At 51.8% G+C, this 25,987-nt stretch overlaps 1 protein-coding gene across 3 annotated transcripts in view; it reads left to right on the forward strand.

Annotated features, from left to right (window-relative positions):
• The first annotated feature begins 417 nt into the window (after positions 1 to 417).
• Positions 418 to 25,987, forward strand: part of CADM3 (cell adhesion molecule 3) — a 29,465-nt gene continuing 3,895 nt past the window's right edge. The window contains exons 1-8 of one of the 3 annotated variants that reach the window (XM_021681933.1): positions 418 to 659; positions 17,781 to 17,882; positions 19,941 to 20,081; positions 20,586 to 20,738; positions 21,401 to 21,538; positions 21,863 to 22,033; positions 24,183 to 24,273; positions 24,694 to 24,863. In XM_021681933.1, the coding sequence (XP_021537608.1) occupies positions 578 to 659; positions 17,781 to 17,882; positions 19,941 to 20,081; positions 20,586 to 20,738; positions 21,401 to 21,538; positions 21,863 to 22,033; positions 24,183 to 24,273; positions 24,694 to 24,863 (1,048 nt within the window). In that variant the 5' untranslated portion in view covers positions 418 to 577. The remainder of the gene's footprint in view (positions 660 to 17,780; positions 17,883 to 19,940; positions 20,082 to 20,585; positions 20,739 to 21,400; positions 21,539 to 21,862; positions 22,034 to 24,182; positions 24,274 to 24,693; positions 24,864 to 25,987) is intronic. The other 2 variants (XM_021681932.1, XM_044916272.1) reach the window with 2 other exon arrangements.

A 25,987-nucleotide genomic window follows, 5' to 3' on the forward strand; every position in this document is an offset into this window, starting at 1 on the left:
TCTTGATAGGGGGCCCCGGGGCTCCTGGGGTTCCCCAGTTGCCAAAGGAGGGAGGGCGGGGCTGGAGGACCTCGGGCTAGTGGGCACGCCCTTGCCCAGGCCTGCAGTGGCCGCTCCCGCCAGCTGGCCCAAGGCCCTGCCCGGGTCCCCTCCCTCCACCCAAGCCTAAGAGGGGTGCGCGCCGGGTCCCACTGCTGAGCCAGCTCCCTCCCTCGGCTCCACACCCGCGCCCGGCTGGCGGAGCTCCCGGGGGAGAAGCTGGAAGGCACCACGAGGGCGCGGAGGGGGTGTGGGAGGCGGGGGGCGTGGGGAATGCGGCAGCTTGGCCCCCCCGCGACCAGCCCAACCCCCCGTCGCCCCCCCTCCACCTCCAACCGAATGGTTTGCTCCGAGCGCCCTATTTAATCCCCGCGACTGCAGCAGCGCCGGCTCCCTCCCGGTCCCCGCCTCGGCCCCGGGCTCCGAAGCGGCTCGGGGGCGCCCTGTCGGTCAGCGTCGTCGCCCACCCCCTGCCCAGCCCCCGCCCCCGGGGACCCAGGCTCGCCGGCGCGCAGCGGGGAGCCGGCCGGGACGCGCCATGGGGGGCCCCTCCGCCCTGCCCCTGCTGCTGCTCCTGGCCTGCTGCGGGGCGCCCGGCGGGGCCAACCTCTCCCAGGACGGTGAGTTTGGGGGGGAGGGCGGCGCTGGGAGGTGGGGGACCGGGGCGGGGGCTCCGATCGCAGCGGGGCGGGGGAGCCCGCGGGCTTTGTCTGGGAGCGGGGGTTCGAGTCGCCGCCGCCGCTGTACCGGGTGGCTCTGCCCGGGCATCCGTGTCGGTGCGGGGCTGGGGTGGCCGGCTGCGCACCTGCTGTACGCCTCGCTGTGTGCGTGTGCGCCGGGCTCGCTCGGCTCGGTGCGGCCCGGCTTGGCTGTGCCGCTGTCCGTGTGCGTGTCTGGGTGTGCGCGTCTGTGTTGGTGTTTCTGTGTCAGGATCTGTGTGTATGTCTGTGTCAGTGTGTGTTGGGGGCGGAGTGAGATCTGTCGCCGTTTCAGTAAGGGCGTGTGTCGGGGGTTTGTGTATGTGTCTGAGGGGTTGGATAGCCAGTGCAAACCCCCAAACTGCTGTATGCAAACACCGCTGCCCACCCCCCGCCCGCCCCCACCCGCGGCGCAGCTCCGAGTGGGCAGGGAAGGGGGCCTGGGTGAGGCTGCCGAGGGGGGCGTGGGCAAGGAAGGGGGGGGCTTCTCCTTGGAGCAAAACAACAACACAGGGCGGGGGGCCCCAGGATGGCAGTATCCCTAGCGGTGGCAGCAGCTGGGAAAAGAAACCCAGACAGGAGCGGAGGAGGTGGGGGAAGGTTGGGCAAAAGGAAGGATCAAGATATTTGGGAAGGAGGATGCCGAGAAAACCCAAAGCTGTCTTGGGCTAAGCACTGATTTTGCCAGATTAGGGGTGGGGTAGCTCGCCTGGTCCCCTTTGCCCCCGGTGGGAACTCAAGCCTTCTTGGGTTTGTAAGCGAAGAGACAAGGAAGAGAGTGGGGGGAGCAGGGAGGCGGGGCCAGGGCGAGGGGACTTGGGGGAGAGCCCCTCCCGCCCTGGACCCAGCTATGTAGGTCAGCGCTGCGGGGGCCCCCCGGTTTTCTTAAAGGCTGCTGACGGTTCATGGGGTGGCGGGGGACAGTTTGTAGGGAGCCCAGGAAGAGAGCCACGGCTAGAGCCTCAGGTCCCCTGAGGCGGGAGGGCAGGCAGTGGAGGGACTAAGGGCATGCATCCTCAGTCTTCTCCGCCCAGTCAGAGGAGGGCTGGGCGGCGTCAGGGGGAGAGGGGACAGGACCTCTGCGGAGCAAAGGGATGTGGGGAGAGTGAGAGGGAGGGTGGTGGCTATGCCCGGACAGATGCCAACGAAAAACAGAAAGAACCGCAGGGGAGGAGAAAGGGGAGGCGGCTCCTGGGCTATGGACCCAGTGGCCAGCAGGGATGGGCACAGGGCCAGGGCGGGGCGGGGGTGGAGAGGGGAGGGGTTGAAACTGGGGAGGATGATGTAAAGAATTTCATTGGAAGAAAACTGGCGAAGAGTCAGGGTGCTGGAGGAATCACGGCTCCATCTCCCCTGACCTCCTCCCCCCCCAGCCCTGTTTCCATCATGATAAAGGAGCTTCAGTTGGTATGAGGACACTGGGGATCCCCTCCCTATAGCTGGCTGGCTGACTCCTTCCACGCTGTACCCATCAGCACCCCAAAGGGAGTCCCCGCCCGAGTCACCACAGAGACAGCGGCCCCTCCCCTCCGTGGAATCCCCCTTCCCCAGAGGATTACACTCATGACCCTGCTCACTGAGGAGGTGAGGAGAGTCCCGAGGGCCAGCTAGGTATGTGGCAAGGAGAGACTGCTGGCTCTATGTGTCTCAGTAATGACCCTCTACCAGGCCTTGACTTTCATCCGCAGCCCCTGGCTTTCTCATCCCACTAGCTGTATTCAGCATAGACAGTGTGACCCAAACTGCACCTGTTCAGGAGTGGGGACAGACAGCCCCAGGCTGGGACCTACACAGAAGGAAGTCACCCCAGAAAGCTGGGAGCTCTTCAGCCCTAGGACATAAACACTGGAGAACAGAGTAAATCTGTATACTAGCCAAGTCTTTCTTCACCAAACACAGTATTTTGTCTTGGCCCTCAATCTGGGGGCCCAGCCCTTCCTCAGGTGTCAGGTTGAGAGGAAGAGAAACCCTCTGCCCTCACATTTATAAACACATCCCAGCAGTGCTGGGGGGAGAGTACAAGGCACTAACTTTGGAATGGAGAATTTCCAGAGGAGAGGTCAGGAAGTCAAGGATGGGGAGGGAGGTCTGTTCCCAAGGAAGAGTCAAATGAAGCCTCATTTTCCTTGTAGAGTATTATCTGTCTAGATAGTAGACATACATCTGATGTGCAATGTCCTGGGACTTACTGATGTACAAGACATACAGCCCCACACAGTCTTTCTCTAAATTAATTCCACCTCTTAGTTTCTGGACCTAAGAGGGCCAGCTCTGATGCGGGGGGTAGTCGCATAGATCTGAGGCTCATGGATGGTGGTCTTGATGACCATTCTGACCAGGATCATGCAGAAGGTGGGTCTGGTGCCCCTGATGTGGCCTGGGTCCCCCAGCAGGGAGCGAGGCAGTGCAGAGCCTACCTGGTGATGTTTGCCCAAAACAAGGAGATGTGGTGTGAAAGCGTGAGGACAACATTCCCTAACACAGGGATGCCTGAGTGGTCTATGGTGTGTGGTAGAGTGGCTACTTCCAGGCAGAGGGAGGGAAACAAACAGCATGTGCTGCTGGGACATAGAGCTCCCTGGAGTAGAGCACGTTTGGAGGGTTCATAAGGCTGAAGAGGGACTGAGAGGCTGGAGAAGCGCGGGAAATGCTATGAGAACCAACCGTTCATGCTGTGGCTGGAGGCCCGGGACCCGTCTGCACATTCAGTTTGCCACCTGCTCCTTCCCTCTCACATTTCTCCACTGATCCTGGCAGAAGCTGGCAACTCCAGGTTTGGCAGATTCAAGGCCTATGAACTTAATGTGTTCTCTGGTAATCTCTGGTAAGCAGCCCGGCATTCAACACTGTGACCAGCCTTCCTTGGGCTCTTCCTTCTGCTTCTCAAGTTGTTTCCCGCACCCTGTGAGCTGACCAAGTGTAGAGGATGGGTGGACAGCCTGACTTTGCTTCAGCCTCTGTAGCAATTTAACCTTGTACTGCGCTGCCCGACACATGAATATCTTTCCCTTTCCAATGACCTTCTGTCCACTGTCGTCCATTCTTCAGCCCCTTGGCCAGGTGCCCAGTGTAGAGCTCATGCCCAATGTGCTGGAGAAGTCCAGAAAGCATTCACTCCAGAGCTGCCCACGGGTCTGCTTGGCAGGCCTCCTCCATCCCGTTTCTTCCTCCCTGCAGCTGTAACCGTTCTGTCCCTGTAACCGTGCTCTCCCCAGTGCAGCTGTAGCCCTTGGGAAGGATAGACGTGTGTTTCCTGGCACCGAGAACTTGAGGCCTTCAGAGCGACGCTGGTATGGCAGAGCTTCGTGAACTCCATGCAGAACCAGTCTGTCTGACGAGGGGCCCGAGCTGTGGCACGTCCCCTGGCCATCCAGAGTCCCACCGCAGCCTCTGCCCCAAGCTCTCCCCGGGGCTAGGCAGCACTGCTGGGCGAAGGAGTTTCTTTCAGGACCAGGATGGTGGTTTTCTCACTTTTAGTGTTGAAAATGTGAAATTCCTTTATCACATAAGTAAAACAGATCAAAGGAGAATTACCTGCTTGAAAGAGAGAAGACAGACCTGTGGCTCTTTCACCCTTCTTCCTGGCCACCCCCCAACAATCTTGACGCCTGGGCCCTCTGCTACATGCAGCTTGAGGTCCTCTGGTCTCACCCGACAGCAAGGGAGCTAGGCCGCTGCCCTCAGATGCTCTCTTTCCTTCCTCTTCCAACTGAGGAAGACTGGAGACCCAAGTCTAATTTCAAGAGTGCCTTGTTGGAGACATTCCCTCTTCACTTGGAGAGTGACTCACAGTTCTGCAGCCATAAAATTCCACAGATGGCATCTTTTTTGGTGCGCTGGTCACTTTGAAACAGGAGATCGGGGAGTTGTGCCATTGGTCTGTGAATCCTGAGATTTGATGTCGGTACTCCTCGCTGATACTACTCCCTTGAGGTCCACATAATATGCAGAAGGGGATCAAAAGCTGCTTGTCCTTAAGTCACATGCTAGGACTGATATCTTCACAGTTATCACCAGAGAGATAAAACCCCGGGGGGGGGGGGTGGCTGTGAGGCGTCACAGTCTTTGTCATTTCCTACTCCAGTAACTGCACACTGGCTCTATGATCCCTGCTTTGTCATCTGCTTCTCAGTGACAGAATGTCACCTAAGGCTGGTAACCTAGGTTCCAGATTTTCCATGAAAACAACCGGTGGCCTGGACTACCTCCTTACTGACCACTGAATGAAACATCCCCAAGGCATTAGAAAGTTTTGGTAATTATATCTCCTCCTCTCATTTTTCATGTTAAAATTTAACATTTCCTGTTTAACCATTGGCTATAGGCCCATATACTGGAACATTCTGTTTCCTGGATGAGGTCATGTCCTAGAGGTCTATCCATAAACTCTGAGAACAGCAATCCCCACGGGAATGCTTATAAGAGATAGAGAGAAACAAACCATCAGAAAAAGAGCCCGGAGAAACAAGCCATCTGATAAAGATTCAGGTCCCTAAAAACTCAGTCAAATTAAGAACAAACACTCCATACAAGTATAAAATGAAGAAGAATAAGCCTCTGGGGCCACAGACCTGCCTCTTCCTCTAGGATCAGCAGTAGTGATGATTCTTTACAAGGTCAGAAGCAGCTGGTGCTCAGGGTTCCTATAACCCAAGTAAAAACCCAATCCAACCCTGTTATAACAAGGAGATCCATCCCTTCTAACACTGAGAAGCCTAGCTTTCAAGAGTCTTGAACACATGAAGTTGTTGAGACTTTTGCAAAATAGAGGCTTAGCAAAGCTACATATTCTTCACTGAAGCAACAAGTACTAGAGAGAGAACTAGATTTGTCCCTTTACCAAAATTTCTCTAAGTGTAAAGAGACCAACCAAATGTCCCAACTAATGTCCTGAAGACAAATGCCTTCTTAAGAGGCATGATCCATTCCTCTTTCCCATACATGATGAAGACTGGACTGTTCATGGCAATTTGGGGTGCCTCTGGGCACCCTGACTCTGATACATCTCATACCCTATCTGATGGTAAGACACTTTGGCTTTCTCATGCCTTAGTGTCTCTGAGGGGACACAGGCACTATTTCCCTCATTAGAAGATACTTTTATTCATAATTGATTGTGGCAAATTAAAACCCCTTCCACCACCCCTAATACCTAGGTAATTGTCATAATTACTAAGGCTCACTTTGACAAACTCAGTCTGGTGATGGTCCTCACTTTTTATATGATCTTGGGTGTATATATGGCAGGTTCAAACAAAGGACTTCAGGAGGCCTTTTAGAGCAAGTGATGGGTATAGCATGATCTTAACAGAAGTCCCGATGTCTGCCTTCAGTATGAGTTCTGGAGAGCTGGATGCCTTAACCCATCATCCCTGTTCCCCTCTGCTTTTTGAGGAAGGAACTGAAGCCCTGAGCTCTCCATGGTGCTAGCCCCCACGTGCCACTCCAGGCTCTCTTTGCTGCTCTCCGTGGTCCTGCTCTCCCTCCAAACTTCCAAGTCTCCACCTCTCCTGAGGTGCATCTCCTTCCCCTCACCACAAACACGCATGATCTTGGCTATGATCCCTGACCTGCTCCACCAGGAAGAGGGGAACAAACCTTGAGATATAGATACAAAAGGTCGTCACGACCATCTAAACAACTGTAGGAAGGGGACAGAACGAGCAGGTGAAACTGAGGTTGAGAAGATGAGCTGTTTGAAATGCTCAGTGACCTCAGATGGCCTCAGAAGAACTGGATGTTTTGCCATATGTGGAGTCATAAACGATAAACAGAACTACAAATGGTCCTGTTTTCGATTAAGACAGTATTGCTCATATACAGTAGTACCACATCTGCCCTGTAAATGTGGAATACAAAAATGTGCCCTCCTCAGTTTGCTAAGTACCCCCCTCTTAACACCACTCTGAGCCTGACAACCAACTCAAACTGTCCTGTCATGGTGCTTATTTTCTCTTTTCCCTCAACCTTAGAAGTAAATACAAAGAGAATATATACAGATGGGTTATCCGAATAGGTAAGGGAGGAATTTAATATATATGAGAGACACCAAAAACAAATACCAAAACCCTGACTCACGTCCCCCATCTTTACAACCATCTTGTACAGAACTAAATACAACCATCTTATCCCAGAGTCCAAGTCCTTGGCCAAATCTCAAGAGGCGCATCTTTAAACTGGACTCTGCTACTCTTTTGGGGTATCTGCCAATACTGATGACGTCAAATGCAGCAAGGAGCCGAGAATGCTCAGCCCCTGCCAGTCTGAGACTAGACAGCCTGTTCCTCCCATCAAGTCAAAACCACACAAGCTTATCTTCCCCTAAATCCTGATTTCCCCTAAGTGCTGATTTCGTATCAATTTCTTAGTAATCATTCTTATAATGGTTTACACTGGTGAATGACCTACAGCAGAATCTAGTTGGGGAGGCGAGCTTCCAGGATGAATTTTCAGGGCCCCTCTTCCATCTCCTCATGTGAAACAAGGAGAAACTTCATTCCTCAAGGACAGGTAATGGAAGTGATTTATCTCCATGAGTGAGCCTTCAGGAAGACAGAATTTAGGTTACAGTAACAGCTGGAGTATCTCCTATCTACTCATCTCCCTGAGCCCCCTGTTCTCACGGACAGCAGACATGTTTCAGAAAGGATTCTAATGCAGAGCTTCCAACATTTTTTTTTTTTCAAAATTGTATCATTATTCTGCGTTGAGTTCTTCCCTCTGGGATTCCTTAAACCTCTCTCTCTCTCTGTCTCCTAGAGATCTCCAGGAGAATGATAAGAAAGCTAAATAATATAAAGAACTAAAATGTAGTCTTCTCTAAGGATTTATTTTTCCTTACCCCAGATAGACCTGCACTAATTGTGTATTGATTGCTAATTATAAGCACCTTTGACTCATTTACTTCCAGTTCAGGGTCAGGAAGGTCAGATGCACCACCTTGCCCTAGGGGAAAAAAAGAACAAGAAATGAAGGCTGCTATCTCAGCCATTCATCTCTAACCTAACCACTACTTAGCTCTGCACTTCCTTCATATAATCCCAGATATTAGCCAGGCAGAGTGGGGAACCAGTACTTCCAATACCAGATTTCATTGTGATTATGCAAATCCTGGCTTCCTACGTTTACTTGTCTTCTTCTGTTGCCCCGATTCTTTGCTTCCAATCCTGATTCTAGAATTCCAGCCAAAACCTTGGGGTAAAAAGCTCCGGAGGGTGAACTGGTTTCTGGAGTCTTTGACTTAAATACCTGATACTTCCTAGAAACCCAGCAAGACTCTAATAAATACATTGATGACAAGTAACTTGAGACTTAGCATGGCTTAGGTCAAGCTCTGAAGAGCCTAGAGCCAAGTTCTTTCCTTATTATGAAACGAAAGGCCAGTTTTGCCATCTGCTCCTAATCATTTGTGCCTCAGCAAATGCAAAAATGACGGTAGGACAATTGTACTCATTCTTACTAACTCTTACTCTAATTACTAAGGATGAAATCTTTCTAAACGCGTATTATGTGTTTTCTCCTCTAATCTCTATCCTATCATCTCAAACAAATATAAAAACTACCACCACTAAGCCCCTGGGCCTCACATATTCTCATTTATCCTCAACTGCTGCTTCATGCCAACTCTCTCCTGGTTTCCAAGCCCTGGAGTCCAGTGTCAGTGACAGATGGCCTGAGCCTCAGCCCTTGGGAGGGGAGAGGATTCTGTCCCTCTCCTGGGGAGTCTGAGCAGAAGAGAGAACCTAAATTTTGCTTTGGGGAATATCTCTGAGTTTAAGCCATATGGTTTTCTGGAAGTAAGGGGTTCTGACTAATAATGGGCTGGGGAAAAGGGCTCTGTATCTGGGTCATAAGAAAAGCTGTGTGTTTGTGTCAGAAAAAAATAAAAACAGAGATTGAATAGTGAAAACTGTAGTGTGTCATGTGTGTTGAGGGACACATGCTAAATGAGAGAAAGAGGGTGGCTAGGTTGGAATATATATGTATCGTGGAGAACAAAAATTGAGTATATACCCTCCTCAGAGAAGGTACTCAATGAAGGTTTAAGAAAAGAACAGATCATCTGTGGGTCCCCATTGTGGGGACCATGAAGTCTGTAGGCTTGGAAGAATGTGTCTGTTTCACCAAAGCGCTCAAGTTCCCCTGGAAGGCACAAAGTAAGGCTAACTGAACAATGTGCCACCCTCTGGAAAATACATTTTTAAGTGAAAAAAGTGAAAGGAAGAGACTGTTACGACTGAGGGAGGGGGCCTGGAGCAGTGTAGGTGTGCAGAGCGGAACACATTTGTCTTCATGTAATGCTCCTCAGCAGTGCCCTGAACCTGCCATCCACAACTTGACTCTCATCACCCAGTGAAGGGAAACAGTAAAAACAAGTCAGTGAAATCAGAACCAGCAGAGATGAATGCTTTCTTGCCTGGCTTCTAACAAATTAAACTTTTTTCCCAGCATTGTTATCCCCCCACACCAAGCCATCGGGCTGAGATATCTAAAGTAGGACTTAAGAGCCAAGGAGAGTAAGACAGAGCCTGTTGAGAAAGGGAGGCCATCCGTGCACTCAAGCGGGCACTCAGGCTGTGCAAACTGGACTGGGGTTTCTCAGCCTTGGGGAACCCACTCTTCATTTCTCCTCCATGCCCCTGGGCTGCCTTGCCCATTGCCAGTCCCTCCTTTACCACAAACATACTGTCCAATGAGCTAGGTGGAATTCTCTGTTCACTTACTCCACACTGCCTCTGTTATGTTTCCTTTCCCAAGTATTTTCTAAGATGGGAGATTTTCCCCCAGTTCTATTCCACACGTGTGAAAGCAGCAAGGCAAAAATTTAGGGGAGGGGTATGAAGTGCCTGCACCTGGTTCAGGGGAGCATCTCAGAGTTCAGACGAAGTCTGGCTTCCTGACTCCTGCATCAGCATGCAGACCCCGGGTCCCACCTGTCCTGATTTCTGCGTGTGTGAGCGTGTGTGGGAAGGGAATGAGGAGGTGGCTCAGAGCTACCATCAAGGGAGTGATGTCATGCCCAGCCTTGTGGGCTTACCTGAGCAACAGCGGATGAGACAGCCCCCTGCATAGACCCCGGGCCGCTCTCCCAGCAGCTCCTCCTGAGCCATCCTCTTTGCTCTGCCTCATCCCCTCCCAGCCTCTTAGTCCAGAACACTAGATGCTTGTCCACAGAACACAGCCCAGTGCTGCGAGGAAAGAGCTAAGCCTGGGAAGGGGCTCTTTTGGGATCAGACCCCTTTCCTCTTTGTCTCCCAACTGCAGTTCTTGCTACAAGGCAGTATTGGCTACAGAGGGGCTTGCTTCTGTTGGGGGCCAGCCCAGGGCTCCCTCCCAGTGCCGATGCACTGAGAACACTGACTCAATAGCAAATCAAAGCAACAGCTGTCCCCACCTCCTTCTCCGCCACCCACTTCCCAGTCTCCGCTCCTCGGAATCTTAACTAAGTCTCTGAGGGGCCCCCTCAGCCTACCACAAGCCCACTACTGCCTCCAGATTCTTCTCTCTTCGGAGCTTGAGAATAGGACATGCTCCTCTGCTCTCTCCTCTCTTGTAGCCGTCCCCCTCCTCACGGTCAGCCCTGCATCCCAAGGCTCTCCACCACCAGAGGCCAGCACACGGGTGCGCGCCCACAGCCTGTCCTCAGTCAGCCTTTTCACATCTACGGGCATGGAAGCGCCTCTGCCCCTTCGTGTCCTCTCTGGGGAGACCTGGAAGAGGCCAGTAAGGCCCTGAGTCTGTGAAGACGCCATTCTTCACGGCTGCAGGAGCTCACAGCTCACCTCACACCACCTCTAACCTGCCTGGCATTTAGGAGCCTTACCTCCTTTGAGGTCCGGGGTCCTGGGGGGCCTCACTACCATCCACAGAGATGGGGAGCAGGGAGGGTAGATGTCACTGAAAGTAAAATCACACCAGCTGGCAACTTAACCTCTGAATCCCTTGGCCCCCAGGGCTGCTATCAAATGACAGTGACCACAGGAGACGGGCTTCTAACCACGGGTTCCACAGACTGCCTGTGTGACCTTGCTCAAGTGTCTCAACCTCTCTGAGCCCTGGTTTTTCTTCTTTAAAATGAGATTTGCACTAGGTGCTACTTCGGATTCTTGTCAAGTCTCAAAGTCTATGCTTCTAAGAATGATAGAGGGGAAAGTATTTGGGGGAGGATTAGGCATAACAGAAGGAAGAGAGGAATTACTGAACTTAGGTAAGAGGGGGTCAGAAAAGACATCAATTCCATACTCTGTGTGGTAGAATCAAAAAGATCTTAGGATTAACCACCTCTGGCCATTAGGGGTCAGTAGAAAATGACCAGACATGCAAATCGATGGCTGGGTTTTAGGAAATAGACAAAATATATTTATTCATGATATATTGTAGTTTGGTACTTTTTTCTAATACTTGGGTAATTCAAAACATTTGGGATAACGAGGTTTGCTTTTGGTGTTTTGGGGGGTTTTTGGGGTTTTTTTTGTTGTTGTTGTTTTTTTTTTTTTAGTGAAAAGAGGGTTAACACACAGATAAGCTTTTTGTTTTAACCCCACCCTCACGCCCACCACAGGCGAGCTAGCCAACTAACCCAAAGATTCCCTCCTCCTCATTCAGCCTGGAAAAGCTTAGCCACACACCATTCCAAGCCCAGGAAACAAAAGCCTTTCATTTTCAATGACCTGCTTAGGATGGAACCAAAAGGCATCTGCCAATGTTCAGTAATAAACCTGTTGGAGCCTGGATCAGCCCCTTCCAAACCTAAATCTCTTGGATTATCTAATAGTGTAGGATCCCTGGTTCTGCAAATCTGAACCTCTTGGCCACGCTTCACCAAGCCATGGGACAAATCAACACAACAGGCACTTCTTCTAGTGAAGGTTCTGTTTCCCACCCTATTTACCGTCTATTTTCCCTTATATCCTGTGTGCCTCCTGGGATAGTACAGCAAAGCTCAGAGAGTAGTGCCTTCTGGGCCCAAGCGGCTGCTGGGAGCCAGAGGGAAAGGAGATAAACAAGACTCCAGGAGGAAAAGCCAGACAGCAACAGAAAGAACGGAGCGAGGGAACAAAGAGCGAGGTCCCAGGGGCCCCGCAACAGAGAGGGTGGAGAGGAGGCCTGGGTGAGGGAGGCAGGCCGCTGGGGCGAGACTGAGCTCAGAAGTCCCACAGGAACTGTGAGCTGGAGCATATCTGAACCGAGCCAGGGCATCCTTTAGGTGATCCTGCAGCCTGTGAGGGGACAGAGGCCCATCCCTGTGGAGCAACAGAGAAAGCAGGAAATACACCTGGAAAGACAGACAATCCCAAACGTCAGAACAACTCCCACTTCTCACGGCCCCAGCTTTTGTGTGACTGCACTCTAGTACAGAGAGAAGGAGGGATTGAGAACCCGGGGGAGGATGGAGTTAGAAAGGGACAGAAGGTGGAAATAAGAGTTTTTCGACACTCAGGCCCTCCATGCCTCAGATGAGGGAGCAACACGGTGACCTCAGCAGAAGTAGAGTAATTCCTGGCAGCACGCAAGCAAGTGTAAAAGTATGAAAGGAGTCCTTTTTTGATCAGGGTGTTGAGCTCTAAAGTCTCTCAGGTCAAAGTGACTCTCCCCAGATCTCGGAGTTATCATCTAAATCAGGACTACAAGGCCTACCTTCCTCCAGACGCAGAATCAGACATTCACTGATAAAGAAACGTGTGGCTCTGGGCACACAGCAAAGCTCCAGGGGCTGAGTTCTAAATCTGATTTTGCCAGGCCCATTCTCTTCTGTGTGTGATCCAAACATACACGAGAATTCACTAGTAGCTTAGGTCAGGGAAGAATCCGAGCGAGATCCCCTGGCCGGGGAGCCTAGCAGAGGGTGTGGGTAAACGATCCTAAAAGTGGGTCCCTTCAGTATTTTGGGCCACAGCCCCCAGTGTGTTTTTCCCTTGGAGATAACACTCCTCCACCCACCTGTCATGGTAGTCGTGAGGAATAACAAGTAGGCTGGGATGAAGAATATTTTTAACTCTGGAGTTAGAAATGCTGACTCATCATCATCATCACCATCACCATCATCATCAACTCCTACTCAGGGAGCTGGTTTTCTCTAGTCAGGGAAGTAAAGCTCTGGACCCAGGCGCTGGCAAGGCCAGCAATGGTAACACGGGAGCTCTCCGTCCCTGTCCCACCACCCCACCTATGCACCGGTGACCGTGTTCACAGGCCCGGGGGAATGCACTGTAGATTCCCAGAACAGACAGGGCAGGGGAGGCATGAACCAAGCAACTGGAGCTTATGCTGGCACATTCTCTTAGACTTCCCTCCTAGCCTCACTCAGACATCCTACATTTTCATTCATTTGGGTCGCTCATATGTTTATTCAGTAAATATTTATTGAGCACATACTATATGTGAGGACATGTGTTATGAGTGGAAAACGAGTCCCAGGTGCCACTGCTCTTTCAAGGGACACGGTAAGTCTCCAATTCCCACTTCTGCTCCTCTCAGTGTGAACAATCGATCAGGAGGACATTGGTGGGTGAAAGGGCTACTTTGTCCTTTAAAATGCCGGGAGTCCTTAAGATACTGGAACCCCCGGGTAAATAAACCAAGAATTAAGAAACCCCCAAGGCAACTGAGGGCAAACAAGACACTCTTTTTGTTTTCAGCCCAGACACTAGAGTCTTGTGAAAACGTGACGGGATTCTGTTAGTTTTAACTAGACACATCTGCTGCTGGGTTAACTGAAAAGTCCCGCATTGTAAGGCTCTTGGGGGTAAATGAAGTATCCCCCAGAGGTATAGATGAAGCCACATGAAGAAATCCAATTAACAAGGAAATTCAGTGGGTATAAGCCATCCATTACCACCACAAGCCCCCATTCCCAACTTGCTACACTGTTATCTTGATCATCTTACAGATGAGCAGTGTGAATGTTGTTTAGTGAGCGATGCAGGAAGGAACCTTGACCCCTAGAACTCCTGCCCCCACCCCCCCACCACACACACAAAATGCATACTTCTGCAGAGGGAGGCAGTGCAGCGGAGAAGTGCACAAAGCCTGGGCTCTGCGGTCAGAGGGGTCTAAGTTTGACGGCTGTCCCGTCCCAACACTTACTGGCTCCATCGTGTAGATGAGTTACTTAACTTTTCTGAGTCGCAGCCAACTCATCCTTAACGTATGCATACTAATACCTATCAAAAAGGGCTGTTCTGGATAATGATTATAGAGCACCTAACTTGGGCTTTGACACATACAAGGTGATCAATAAATATCGATTCCCACCATATTGTAGGTTCTAGAGCTTCAGCCTTGCGATGGTCTACCTTCTCCTTTGTCCTGTTTCTTCCTCCTCCTCTTTGGTTTGCTTTTTCCTCTTCCCTGGCAGATGCTGAGCCTGGTTCTCACAACAGAAGATGCCCAGCATCTTGGAATCATTTATTAAATATTTGTTTATCAAGCCCCTTCCATGTGCAGTATGCTGCATTAGAGCCCGTGCTGGATACAGAGATGAATCAGATATCCCCACCTGTGGAATCTTTATAATTTAGGAGGGAAGCCAAACTTGCAGTACAACACAGAGTGATGCACAACTTAAGAAAAGTAGATCAAGTGTTGCAACTCAGAGAAACCAGAAGCCATTTCCATCCGAGACAATTAAGGAAGACTTACCAGAGCAAATGCCACAGAAAGTAGGCTTTAAGCACTGGTAGGGCTTAGATGTATGAAGATGGGTGGAGGGCATTATCAGCAGGGTTATGGTAGGAAAGGGAATGTAGGCAGGAAAGCCAAGGGTTTATAGAAAACTCAGACTGGCATCATGTCTGGGATATGGGTAGGATAAAGGAAAGACAAAGCTGGAAGGCGCAGTGGCGTCAGACTGCCCAGGATCTTGAAGGCCAGCCTAACACATCTGGATATTATCTGCAGACCATGGGAAGTCAGTGAAGGCTCACAAGCAGGAAGACAGTAAGGCCCATTTGAATAGAATCTCTTCATTGCTTTTCCCTATGAGTAGCCTGCCCCCCCCCCCCCCCACCGCCGGCAACAAGTGGCTCTGTGGTCCAAAGTCTGCATTTCCCTCCAGTGTCCCTGCCTGAGCAGAAGGTCCACTGTGTCCACTGCAAAGTCCATGCCACCCTTTCAGAGCGCTCCTGAGTTTTCTCTTCCAACTGGAGTCCACAGAAGGCATTTATGCTGATGTCATAAATGATGAGCACAATCTGAACCCAAAGGCACAAGGCTTTTGCTGCCCCAGTCATAATTTCTGCTACTTATCCATGTTTCTGTTAATAGCATTATAATCACTCATCCGCTGCTGGGGGAATGGCCATTCTGCATTTATCATTACAGGTGCACAGTGTTATAAGAACAGCGAGAAAACTTTCAGGCATACTAACAGACAGTTCTCAAGAGAAGACATGCGATCATAAGTACTCTTCAGAACTAGAGGGAGAAATATCACCGCAGCAGGGAAAGAAACACACACACACAGTTATCTGTTCACCAGCTTCTTAAAACGCTACAAACCAGAGTGAGTTCCCTGGAAATCTACAAACACAATATATGTCATTTATTGGAGGCTATTCATTTTAATTATCTGTCCCCTCATCTGAACAATTCAGTGTGGTTTGAATTCCCTACCTTACCATTTCACATATTCATCCTATACAGGGGGAGAAAATGCCAGCAAAATGCAGGAGGGGAGAGATGAAAGAAATAGAAACAGGAGGGAAAAGCAACTGAGGGAATGCAGCAAAAAAGCACAGAGGAAAGAAGGCGCAGGAGAGTGGGACGAAATCCACACTGTTGGGCAGATCCATCCTCTGCCTGACTGTGAACAGAGCAGAGCGCCAGGTGTGTCTGAATGAATGACCAGAGCCAATTTAATGCACCAAGAACCTGCTCTGCACCGAGAGCTGAGGATACAAAATGAATAAGGGCAGGCCCCTGTTCTTAACCAGCTCAAAGTTTAGATGGGGAAACTGATAAGTCAACAAGTGTACTGCCATACAATGAGCAGAAATGCCACACGAAAAAAGAGCTGTTGCAAAAGCTCTGAGAGCCCCAAGGGAGAGAGAAAGAGGATTCTTGAGAGGTGTCTATTTGTGTGCCTTTAGGTAAGTCACTGGACCTCTCTCAACCTCATCTCTAAAAAGCGATTCTGTTGGCTGCCTATCTCTCAAGGTGGTTTTGTCATTAAATGAACTGGTGGCTGAAGATCCACCTGCAAACTGAGAAGTCCTGCGCCAAAGTCTGAGATTGCTATTCCCTCCGCTCCTATTTGGTGCTTACGGAGGGCACATAGTACCAGGACTGGGAGTTGGGGGTTAAGCATGGACCCCTCTCTGGCTTCTCTCTGACCCTCTACCACCCCAATCTGGCTTTCCACCGTGTGTCCAAGCACCCACAAATACAAAACCTGGAAAAGAAAATGAAACACTCACCAGCGTCAGGTTGCCTCCAGCCTTGAAGTCCGCAGAAGGCAGCAGGGCCAGGGCCTGGCCCCCGGTGGGGGGAAGGGGGGCGGGCACTGCTGGGTCTGAGAGCCCCTGTGTTAGCACTGGCCACCTCTCCTGGCGGCCTCAGTCTTCTTGCCTCCCTTCACCAACACTTTCCCTGTCCCCTTTGCTGCCTACTTCTCTCCGCGGGCTCCAGGTTTTCTGCGGTCTCTACTTTCCCTCCCCATTTGGACATTGGTGCTACGCTCCCGGAGAAGAACGTTTTCTCGAATTTCCTGGAGGATGTGTGTGAGGACCAGTGGAGGCCGGAGACCCCCGGAGGCGCTCTCTCGGGGCCCTGGCCCGCTTCCTCCGCCTCGCCCACCCCCGCCACCCCGGCCACCCCCTCCCTCCCCTCTCCTCCCTTGCTCTCCCCCGCAACCTGTCCCTTCTCCCCTTTCCTTCAGATTCCGCAATTCCCCCCCTCGTCCCGTCCCCTTTCTTCAGGCCCCCGTCTCAGTCTGGTCTCGCACCCCCGACCCGCACCCCCGACCGCCCTAGCACCGCCGGGGCAGCGCTGGCCCGTCAGGTTCCCGCGCTCCCGCCCCGCCCCGCCCGCCAAGTTCCCGCGACTCCCAGCCCGGGACGCGCGGCCGCTCCGGACTCTGCTCAGCAGCCGATGACGTCACTGAGCTTTGCGCCAGTGATTGGCTATTTCTGGGTTTGCGGCGGGAGACTCGGCAGATTTGCGTGGCGGCTTTCTTTGTCCCTCCGCCTCTTCAGGTGGAGCTGGGGACCCAGGCCCTGGGCTCCGTGCAGTGCTTCTCCGGCGGGTGCAGGAGCCACCGGCCGGGAAGACAGGCGGTGACTCAGGCCCTGGGGTTAGTTGTGGCCGGCAGGGAGCAGAGCCAGGGGAATCAAGTGGGCAGTGGGCCGGGCGCAGGAGGAACAGTCCAGACTGCGCGTCCCCTAGCAGGTGGCCGTCGCCGGCCCGCCGCGGTCTGTCTGCAGTGGTAGAGGCCTCAGCTGGAAAGTAACAGCTCTGGACTTGGGATCAGGCATTCAATTTCCGATCTTTGTTTTTCTGTTTGTATGACCTTGGGCAAGTCACTTCATCCTGTTTCCACGCTGCAAAACAGGAACCAGCGTGTTTATTTCACAGGTCTACTAAAAGGATTAAGAGTAAACGTATTTTGTAATTATTAAATCTGTTGTTATTTTAGTAGATAATATGGTGTAGCAGGAAGAATCTTGGATAAGGAATGAAAACTCTTCGCTTATCTTTCATTTTCTGGGATGACCTTCACCAAGTGACTTTTAACCTTTGTAGGCTCCATTGTCCTTATCTGTAAAGTGGGAGAACTGGACCAGAGGATCTTTAAGGTCTCTTCTGGCTCTGACTGGTAAAACTCAGCATCCTCCTTTTATCTCTCCTTCAGAGGAAGAGCTCACTTCCCTTTTCAGGACTCTAGTTAATCTCTCCCCTTTGTGAGAAACCCACCTTCTCTTAGGGATCCTGGAGAACCTGCTTTTCATTAAGGGCCTGCCCTCTCCCCACCCTCAACAACCAACGTATCCCAAATGGTAGCAGCAACTACGTAGGGCTCATCCTTGATGGAGATTCTCTCCCCAGGCTACTGGCAGGAGCAGGATTTGGAGCTGGGAACTCTGGCTCCACTCGGCGAGGCCATCAGCTCCACAGTCTGGAGCAGCTCTGACATGCTGGCCAGTCAAGGTGAGAATCCAGGACCCTCATGTCAATGTCCCTCAGTTCCTTCAGCCATCCTCACATCATCTCCCACTCATGTTGCCTCTGCCCTATGTTCTCACCCTCTTCATTACCACACAGCTCCATCCGACATTTTAGTTCTTAGTTCCACACCACCAACTTCTCTTGCACCTACGCCTCTTCCCTTACTCCAGTGCAGAGACCTCTGTATCCCCTACACCTTTTCCCCAAAATAAAATGATTCCAGGAGGAGGGTATTACTCAGAATAAAGAGGTTCTGAAAGACACAATCGAAGTAGAATTCTTCAAAGGGACCCAGGGATAACAGGATTACTGGTCAAAACTTGGTATATGGCGAGCAGTAAATGACAGGTTTCCCAAACCTTTAGTTCAGATGCTTAAGGGATAAATCATGTCCCAGTGTACTCAGCCAGCTCCGTCTCTGGCTCACTAATCTTAAAATCATCGTTTAAATGTTCAAGTTAGACGGTTACTTGAGGAGCATTCCCATGAAAAGGCCCCTGCATTGAGAGTCGAAGAACAGAATCACAGTCCCCACTGGAGTCCCTGGTTAGTAGAATGATCATAGGCAATCACTCCACCTCCATGGCCTCATTGTCTACATCTGTAAAATGAGGGAATTGGATTCCGTGATCCCTAAGATCCCCCTCAGTTCTGTTATGATTCTAAACACTGAAACCAGCGGCCAGACTTTGTGCACCAACGTGAAGATGGACACCCCGAAGCGCGCGTGCTCGTTATCAAGTCCAGCACACGCCACCTTCTCTCCTCAGGGCCCCTTCTCTGCTAGGAGCATCCATTATGTATTTCTTGGAAATGGAGCTCTGGTGACCAAGGAGGAAAGGAATAACAGACAGGGCAGGGGTAAGGTCAGTGCCAGGGGGAGGATGGGGATTGTTTAAAATTACGCAATTAGGAAACGCAGGAAGTAAGTTCCTTGGCTTCCTATTCAGAGAAGAATAATGCTGCTTAACTGGTTTCATGCCACCGAAGGGATGGTGCGGATGCTTCAGAATCAGAGCTGGAAGGTGTTGTGCATTTTCGTCCTGTGGAGGTCACTGCTCTGGGGTCACAGAAAGTCAGTCCTGGAGATGAGGGAGTCAGCATGGGGAGCAGAAGCCAAGCCGTGGGGAACACGGAACAACGTTGGGTGGAGGCAGAAGCGAGGGTCACGCCCTGAGGGCTCCCGGCTAGGCCATCTTGAGGGCCCATTTGGGAGTCAAATGGCTCATCCATATGATACCTTATTAGTCCTTTTTTTTTTTTTAATTAATTTGACTAAGGAGAGAGGGGTGGGAAAGTATTTCCATCACATGGCAGGGAAAACTTTAATCCTTTACTCTAAAATAACAGGAGGGGGGTGATTTGGGTTGGTGTGTGGAGAGGCTGGTTGTCCGGGTACTGAAAGAGTGTGAGCTGATGATGAAGGGAAGTTATTGTGGGAGGAATTCAAAAGTCTGTGCCAATATGTTTCAGCTTTTCTTTTCTTTCTTTCTTTCTTTCTTTTTTTTTTTTTAAATCTTTTTGGTTGCTTATTCCACAGTTTTATCAGCTACCTCTTATGTAAACGAATGTGGGACCCAAAGCTGGCTCGGCCTTCTCCTCGCTTTTAGTTTTGGGATTATTGGTCTCAAGCGCCTTTCCTGTCCTTGCTCGAATAGGCAGTCACAGGCAGGAAGGCAGAGTGTAGAATGACAGATGCGTGTGCGTGCTTTCAAAGTGAACGGCAGAGCCTCTCAGGAAAGATGCATGTGCGGTGCTCTGTGTAGATGTGGGCGCCTTTATTCCCCTAAATGTTTGTGGCCCTGTCAGTTCACTCAGCAAACATTCAACAAGTGACTGTTTTTCTGTGTATTCCGAGCAAGAGGAAATAAGGTCTGTCTCCCCTTCCCCACCACCTCTCTTCCTTCTCCCACGATGCCTGGCGAGAACACAGACACCCGGGCCTTGGACCGCCGGGGTTAGATGAGGCACGCTTTGGCCCAGAAGTGGGTGGAGGGGCTGGGGCTTCCTCAGGAAGCTGACCCTCTTGTACTCCTGCAGATAGCCAGCCCTGGACATCGGACGAGACAGTGGTGGCTGGTGGCACTGTGGTGCTCAAGTGCCAAGTGAAAGATCATGAGGACTCGTCTCTGCAGTGGTCTAACCCTGCCCAGCAGACTCTCTACTTTGGCGAGAAGAGAGGTACTGTCCCAGGTGTCCTCTCTCCGGGGGCACTGTGGGCGGGGGCAGGGGTCCGCAGAGCCCGGGGCTGTATGTGCCTGGGGTGCAGAGGCTGGGCACTGGGAAGACATGCTGTTGGAGGAGGCAGCTATGCCAGGGGCTCCTCCCCTGGCTCCAGAAAAACTGTAGTGTCACAGCTCTGACCTGAACCATGCACGGTCCCACAGGGTCCTCCCTGGCGACACCCCAAAGCAGCCCTAAGATTTAGCTGGTGTCAGTGTTGCCCCGTGTACTTCACACGGCGGCCCACGAGATTCAAGCCTGCTTCTCTGAGCGTCCCTGAGGCTGCTGTGCCTGCCCAGTGGCTCAGGAAAGTGACTGACCGCATAAAGACTGCTCAAACTCAGAAGCAGTTTTCCCTGCCCCAAACCATGCTAGACCCCTTCTCCCAAAGACTCTGGCCTGGGACTGGAAGATGAACAGTGCCAGTGAAAGCCCTGCTTCCCGTTCTCCCGATGTCCCCAGCCCTTCGTGATAATCGGATCCAGCTGGTTAGATCCACACCCCATGAGCTCAGCATCAGCATCAGCAACGTGGCCCTGGCGGATGAGGGCGAGTACACCTGCTCCATCTTCACCATGCCCGTGAGGACCGCCAAGTCCCTCGTCACTGTGCTCGGTGAGGCTCCCCAACCCCAGGGGCTCCACGGTGGGCTTCCTTGCAAACACAGCTCCTAGGTGAGCCCCCGAGGCAGCCAGAGGCCAGGCAAGTCTCCCAGCATTTGGGAAAACTTGAGTCTGTGCTTCCTTCACAATGGAACCAAGTGCAAATAGCACTGGGTTCTGATCTTTTCTCCTCTACTTACTGTGTGCTCTGGGAGGAATCTCTTATTCTCTCTGAGCCTGAATGTCCTAACCTATGATAGAAAGATGCTAACGTCTATTCCATGAACCTCCCAAGATTATATGAGGAAAACGAGAAGTACTTGTAGTGTATGATTCTATTGTCCAAGTACCCCAGCTGCTTACATGCTCTTACCTGGGTCCTACATTTCAGTTTTCTTCCTTGCTCCCCTGGGCTTCACACCATTTCTTTAGCCAGCCGGTTTTACTGTGGGGTGTCAGGTCATGTATCAGATCTTCCCTGTGTGTCCTTACGGAAGAGATTGAAGAGAAAGATGATTTCTCTAGTCTTCTACCCATTCTAAACCAAAGTAGGACTCATGCATCCTGACTCCCCACCCCGCCCCCCCGCCACTGAGGGGCCATCTCTGCAGGGACAGCTGAGGTCACCTCATGGTGCCTCTCCTTCCTATCTTGGCCATCCCCCGTCCATGGCAGGAATCCCACAGAAGCCCATAATTACTGGCTACAAGTCCTCATTACGGGAAAAGGAGACAACCACCCTAAACTGTCAGTCTTCTGGAAGCAAACCTGCAGCCCAGCTCACCTGGCGGAAGGGCGACCAAGAGCTCCACGGTACGTCCCCCTGCTTTGGGGTTCAGAAGGAGGTGGTGGGGTGGGTGAGGAAGAGAGGGGTACATGTCTGTGTATGTGCACATTAGTGTGGTGTAGAAGGAGAAGGACAGATATTCTGTGCACACTCGTGTGTGTGTGTGTGTGTGTGTGTGTGCTAGGGCCTACATTCTCCCTGTGTGTACATAACCATTTCACAACTTTCTAAGTTTGTCTAAGTTGAGACTCGCCATCTGTATGTCTGCCGTGGGGCCCACACTGTATCTGTATGTTAGGGCTCACTCTGTCTGTGTGTATGCGTGTGTGTGTGTCTGTTCTGTACTCCAGGAGAACCAACCCGCGTTCAGGAAGATCCCAATGGTAAAACCTTCACTGTGAGCAGCTCAGTGACATTCCAGGTTTCCCGTGAGGATGATGGGGCTGACATCGTATGCTCTGTGAACCATGAATCTCTAAAGGGAGCTGACAGATCCACCTCTCAACGCATCGAAGTTCTATGTATGTGGTGGGCTTCTGGGTGAAGAAGGATCAGGCATGAGATGGTGGCGGGGGGAGAAAGTGCTTGTGACTATATGCGAAGCACTGTGCACAGATAAGTGATGAGTTGAGGGGTGACAGCACCAGGCCAAGAGTCAGCAAGCTTTTCAGTAAAGGGCTCAGTAGCAAGTATTTAAGGCTTCGTGGGTCACATGGTCTCTGTCTCAACTACTTAACTCTGCTGTTGCTGCAGAAAAATAGCCATAAACAGTACGTCAACACATTAGTGTGGCCGCATCCCAATAAAACTTTATTTACAAAAACACAGAGCTAGGAGGATTTGGCCCCAGAGCAAGTTTACTAAGCCCTGAGCTAGGCCAGGGTTATGCAGCTAGATTGTAAGCTCTAGTGGTAACTGTGGCAAGCCGGGAGCCAGAAGATGCAGGTGCTAGTCTTCCCTCCGCCCCCCACCGCTCCAGGCTCTCTGAGGTTAAGAAAAGGGCTTTACCCACTGAGTTTGACTCTTTATTTGCTCTATTAAGACGATGAACCTGGTGATCACTAAGGCTTTTTCCTAGACCAACATACTGTGATTTCAGGATCCCAGATTTTCCCTATGGTCCTCCTCGTCTGCCCCAGCTCCACAAGTGTTCTTGGCTCTCTGACTTACAATGGCCACTGTCATAGTCCCTACTTGGAACCTTTCCAAGGATCTTTGTTTCTCTGTGGAATCTGCCTTGGGTGTGGACAGGAAACTTCCACCCTCACCTGAGGAAATTTGTAAATTTTCTGAGTCGGGGAACCAAGAAAAAAGAAAAGAAAGTACCGAGGCAGAAGACAGAGAGTTATAAAATAATGCATTTCTTATCCTAATTTATCTAGAGGCGGGCATTTTCCTGAAATAACTCAGCTGCTTCATCTTCTTTCTTATGGAAGACCCAGGACTGAACTTGGCACTCTTCAAAATTGCTAGACCCATTGCTGAAACCTGAATGTGAGGCAGGTTTGGGGCGGTGTCACTTCCCATTTGGCATACTCTCAAGCTGGCGGCAGACGGCCCCGAATCCAGCCGCGGGGCCACTACCGACTAGCTGTGCCTCTTCCACCAAACTTGCCATCTCCCAGGGGCTGCTTACTTCCCGGAGTTAGCGTGAGGGTCAAGGGGAAAATATCTGTGAAAGAACTGTGCAGACTTCAGAGTTGTCTATTGCTGTAAGGTGTTTCTCTGCTGATTAGTTAGAAGTGTGGGGCCCCAGGCCCGGGTCCCTGTCTAGGGCTCAGGAGGGCCCTCCCATGTCCGAACCCCACAGACTTCTCTGTCAGGTACCAGACCATCTGGTGCTGACTGTCTAGGCCCAACTGTGATCAGCAGTCAGTCAACAAGTGCTAGACTCCAGGCACTGTGCTAGAGGTTTCTATGGCTGTGGGGCCCTGGAGCACCCATCTTCTCACCTGGCCTGATGCTCTTTGTCCTGTTTGATCTGACAGAAACACGTTCATTAACTGGTTGTTAAGGTTGGCTCTGTCCTTAGGGGAAGCTCGGCCTCTTTATCTGTTGTTCTAAACCAGCATCTGGCTGTATTGTTCGTGCGGCCATCTGGACCTAGCCTCCCAGCAGCCCTTTGGCGCCATGGCAGATGCCATTATGCCTTCACAGAGCTCATCTATACCATGTCAGTGCCTTTCTGCTGCCCAAATATGACCCCCATCTCTTGTTGTTGGGAAGCTCTTACTTCACTGTTGGACTGACGGTGGAAAATGATATTTTGTGTTCCCTTGTTGCTTTCAGTTTAAACTCCCTGCAGAACAGAGAGGATGGAGAGAGTGTGAGCTCAATAAACGATCCTGTTCAAGTTCACTGGTTACCAAAAATGTGTATTAAGTCGACCCTTTCTCAGCTCTCTGTTAGGACGTCCTTTCGGTCCCCACCACGACAGATCTTCAGAAATCCTACCTCTACGGGGTTGCAGTGCGAATCCCACACGCGTTCAGTAGCAACCGTGGACTGGGCTTGTGGCAGGCGGGGGGTGGAGGCCTCTGTCCCCGGCCCCGCCAGCGCTTGAGACTTCTCGGGATGGAAGCCGTAATGTGCAACTGGATGATGGCGGGATGGCGGTCCTCTCCTGGACGGTGTGGCCATTGTGCGCTGACGCCCTTTCCTTCTCCACAGACACACCGACGGCGAAGATTAGGCCAGACCCCCCACACCCCCGCGAGGGCCAGAAACTGCTACTCCACTGTGAGGGCCGTGGCAATCCCGTGTAAGAGGATCCGCTTCCCGCCCCAGCGCACCTCCGCACCTCAGACTGTGGTCTTCCCTTAGAGTCTCCCCATCGCCCCCTACTGTCAGCCTCTTGCCTTCCCTGTCCCTGCCCTGCGCCATCCGTCCCCCACCTGTTTCTCCTGCAAAGCAGCAGAAGGGGGGCACTCTCTGGCTGCCCCCATGGTCCCCGTAGGATCCACCAAGTCACAGTCAGATACGAGTTAGGAAATCACCCTCATCCTCAGGTCGAACCCCAAGGGGTCACCCCTCCCTTCAGCACCTCGTGCCTGTGGCCCCTGTAAGTCCTTCAGCCTGCGTCAAACCGTCCTTGACTTCCTCCACCCAGGTGTTTTTCTGTCTCCCTTCAGCCCCCTGGCCTGCTCTCTCCCAAACACGTGAGATTTCTCTGCCTCCACAGACCCCAGCAGTACCTGTGGGAGAAGGAGGGCAGTGTGCCCCCGCTAAAGATGACCCAGGAGAGTGCCCTGATCTTCCCCTTCCTCAACAAGAGCGACAGTGGGACGTATGGTTGCACGGCCACCAGCAACATGGGCAGCTACAAGGCCTACTACACGCTCAATGTGAACGGTGAGCCGTCCCAGCCCTCCGCCGCATCCCCCTCGCCCTGTCCGCCCAGCCCACGCCCTGTGTCTCGGCTCCTGAGAGCACCCCTTGCTGTGCCCTAGGGGCAAGGGAGGGGACAAGAGCCCACCGCGGAAGGGCCTGGGACTTGGGCTCTGGGTCCGCTCTGGAACGTGTAACACGGAAGCAATCAGCAGGATGGCAGGCTCTCGTCTGCCTGGTTAACACTGGTGGCCCGCCGGACACCGTCCTCCCCCCCTGCACTCCCCAGGCAGCAACAACTACAGTTCTGTGTGGAGAGGCCCCAGAGTCTCACCGGGGCCAGCGTGGGAGTTCCCCTTTCCAGTGGGCTGTCTCAGGGCTGCCACTCCTGTGACCCACAGGGGACGCGTGGAGCCACCACCACCACCTCCTTGCTGCAGACCTTGGACAGGGTAGGGTGGGTCCAGGCAGAACACAGAGGTCTGCTGGTACGACGCTGAGATACAGGGCATTTTCTCCGATGCCTTATCTCCCAGAGACACTAGTCATGCTTCTTCTCTGAAGCTCTTCCCAAAGGTGTGACCACAAAACCCAGGAGCCGTGACAGGCTGGCACAGAGGTCCCCTTATTGGAGAGTGGGCAGAATTTTTTTTTAAATTTTTTTATTGTTATGTTAATCCCCATACATTACATCATTAGTTTTAGATGAAGTGTTCCATGATTCATTGTTTGTGCATAACACCCAGTGCTCCATGCAGAATGTGCCCTCCTCCATACCCACCACCAGGCTAACCCATCCCCCACCCCCCTCCCCTCTAGAACCCTCAGTTGGTTTTTCAGAGTCCATCGTCTCTCATGGTTCGTCTACCCCTCCGATTTCCCCCGCTTCATTCTTCCCCTCCCGCTACCTTCTTCTTCTTCTTTTTTTCTTAACATATATTGCATTATTTGTTTCAGAGGTACAGATCTGAGATTCAACAGTCTTGCACAATTAAGTGGGCAGAATTTTTGAAGATCCCAGCGGCAGTGGGGTCCTGCCAGAAAACCTTATAAGCTCAAAATAGGGGAAATGCATTGTCGGGGGAACACCAGAGGCTCCCTTGCTGGAAATGCCCGTTCAGTCAGCGAGGTGATGGCAGTCGGGCCTC

The sequence above is a fragment of the Neomonachus schauinslandi genome, chromosome 6 (assembly GCF_002201575.2).
Source record: "Neomonachus schauinslandi chromosome 6, ASM220157v2, whole genome shotgun sequence".
NCBI classification, from domain to species: Eukaryota; Metazoa; Chordata; class Mammalia; order Carnivora; family Phocidae; genus Neomonachus; species Neomonachus schauinslandi.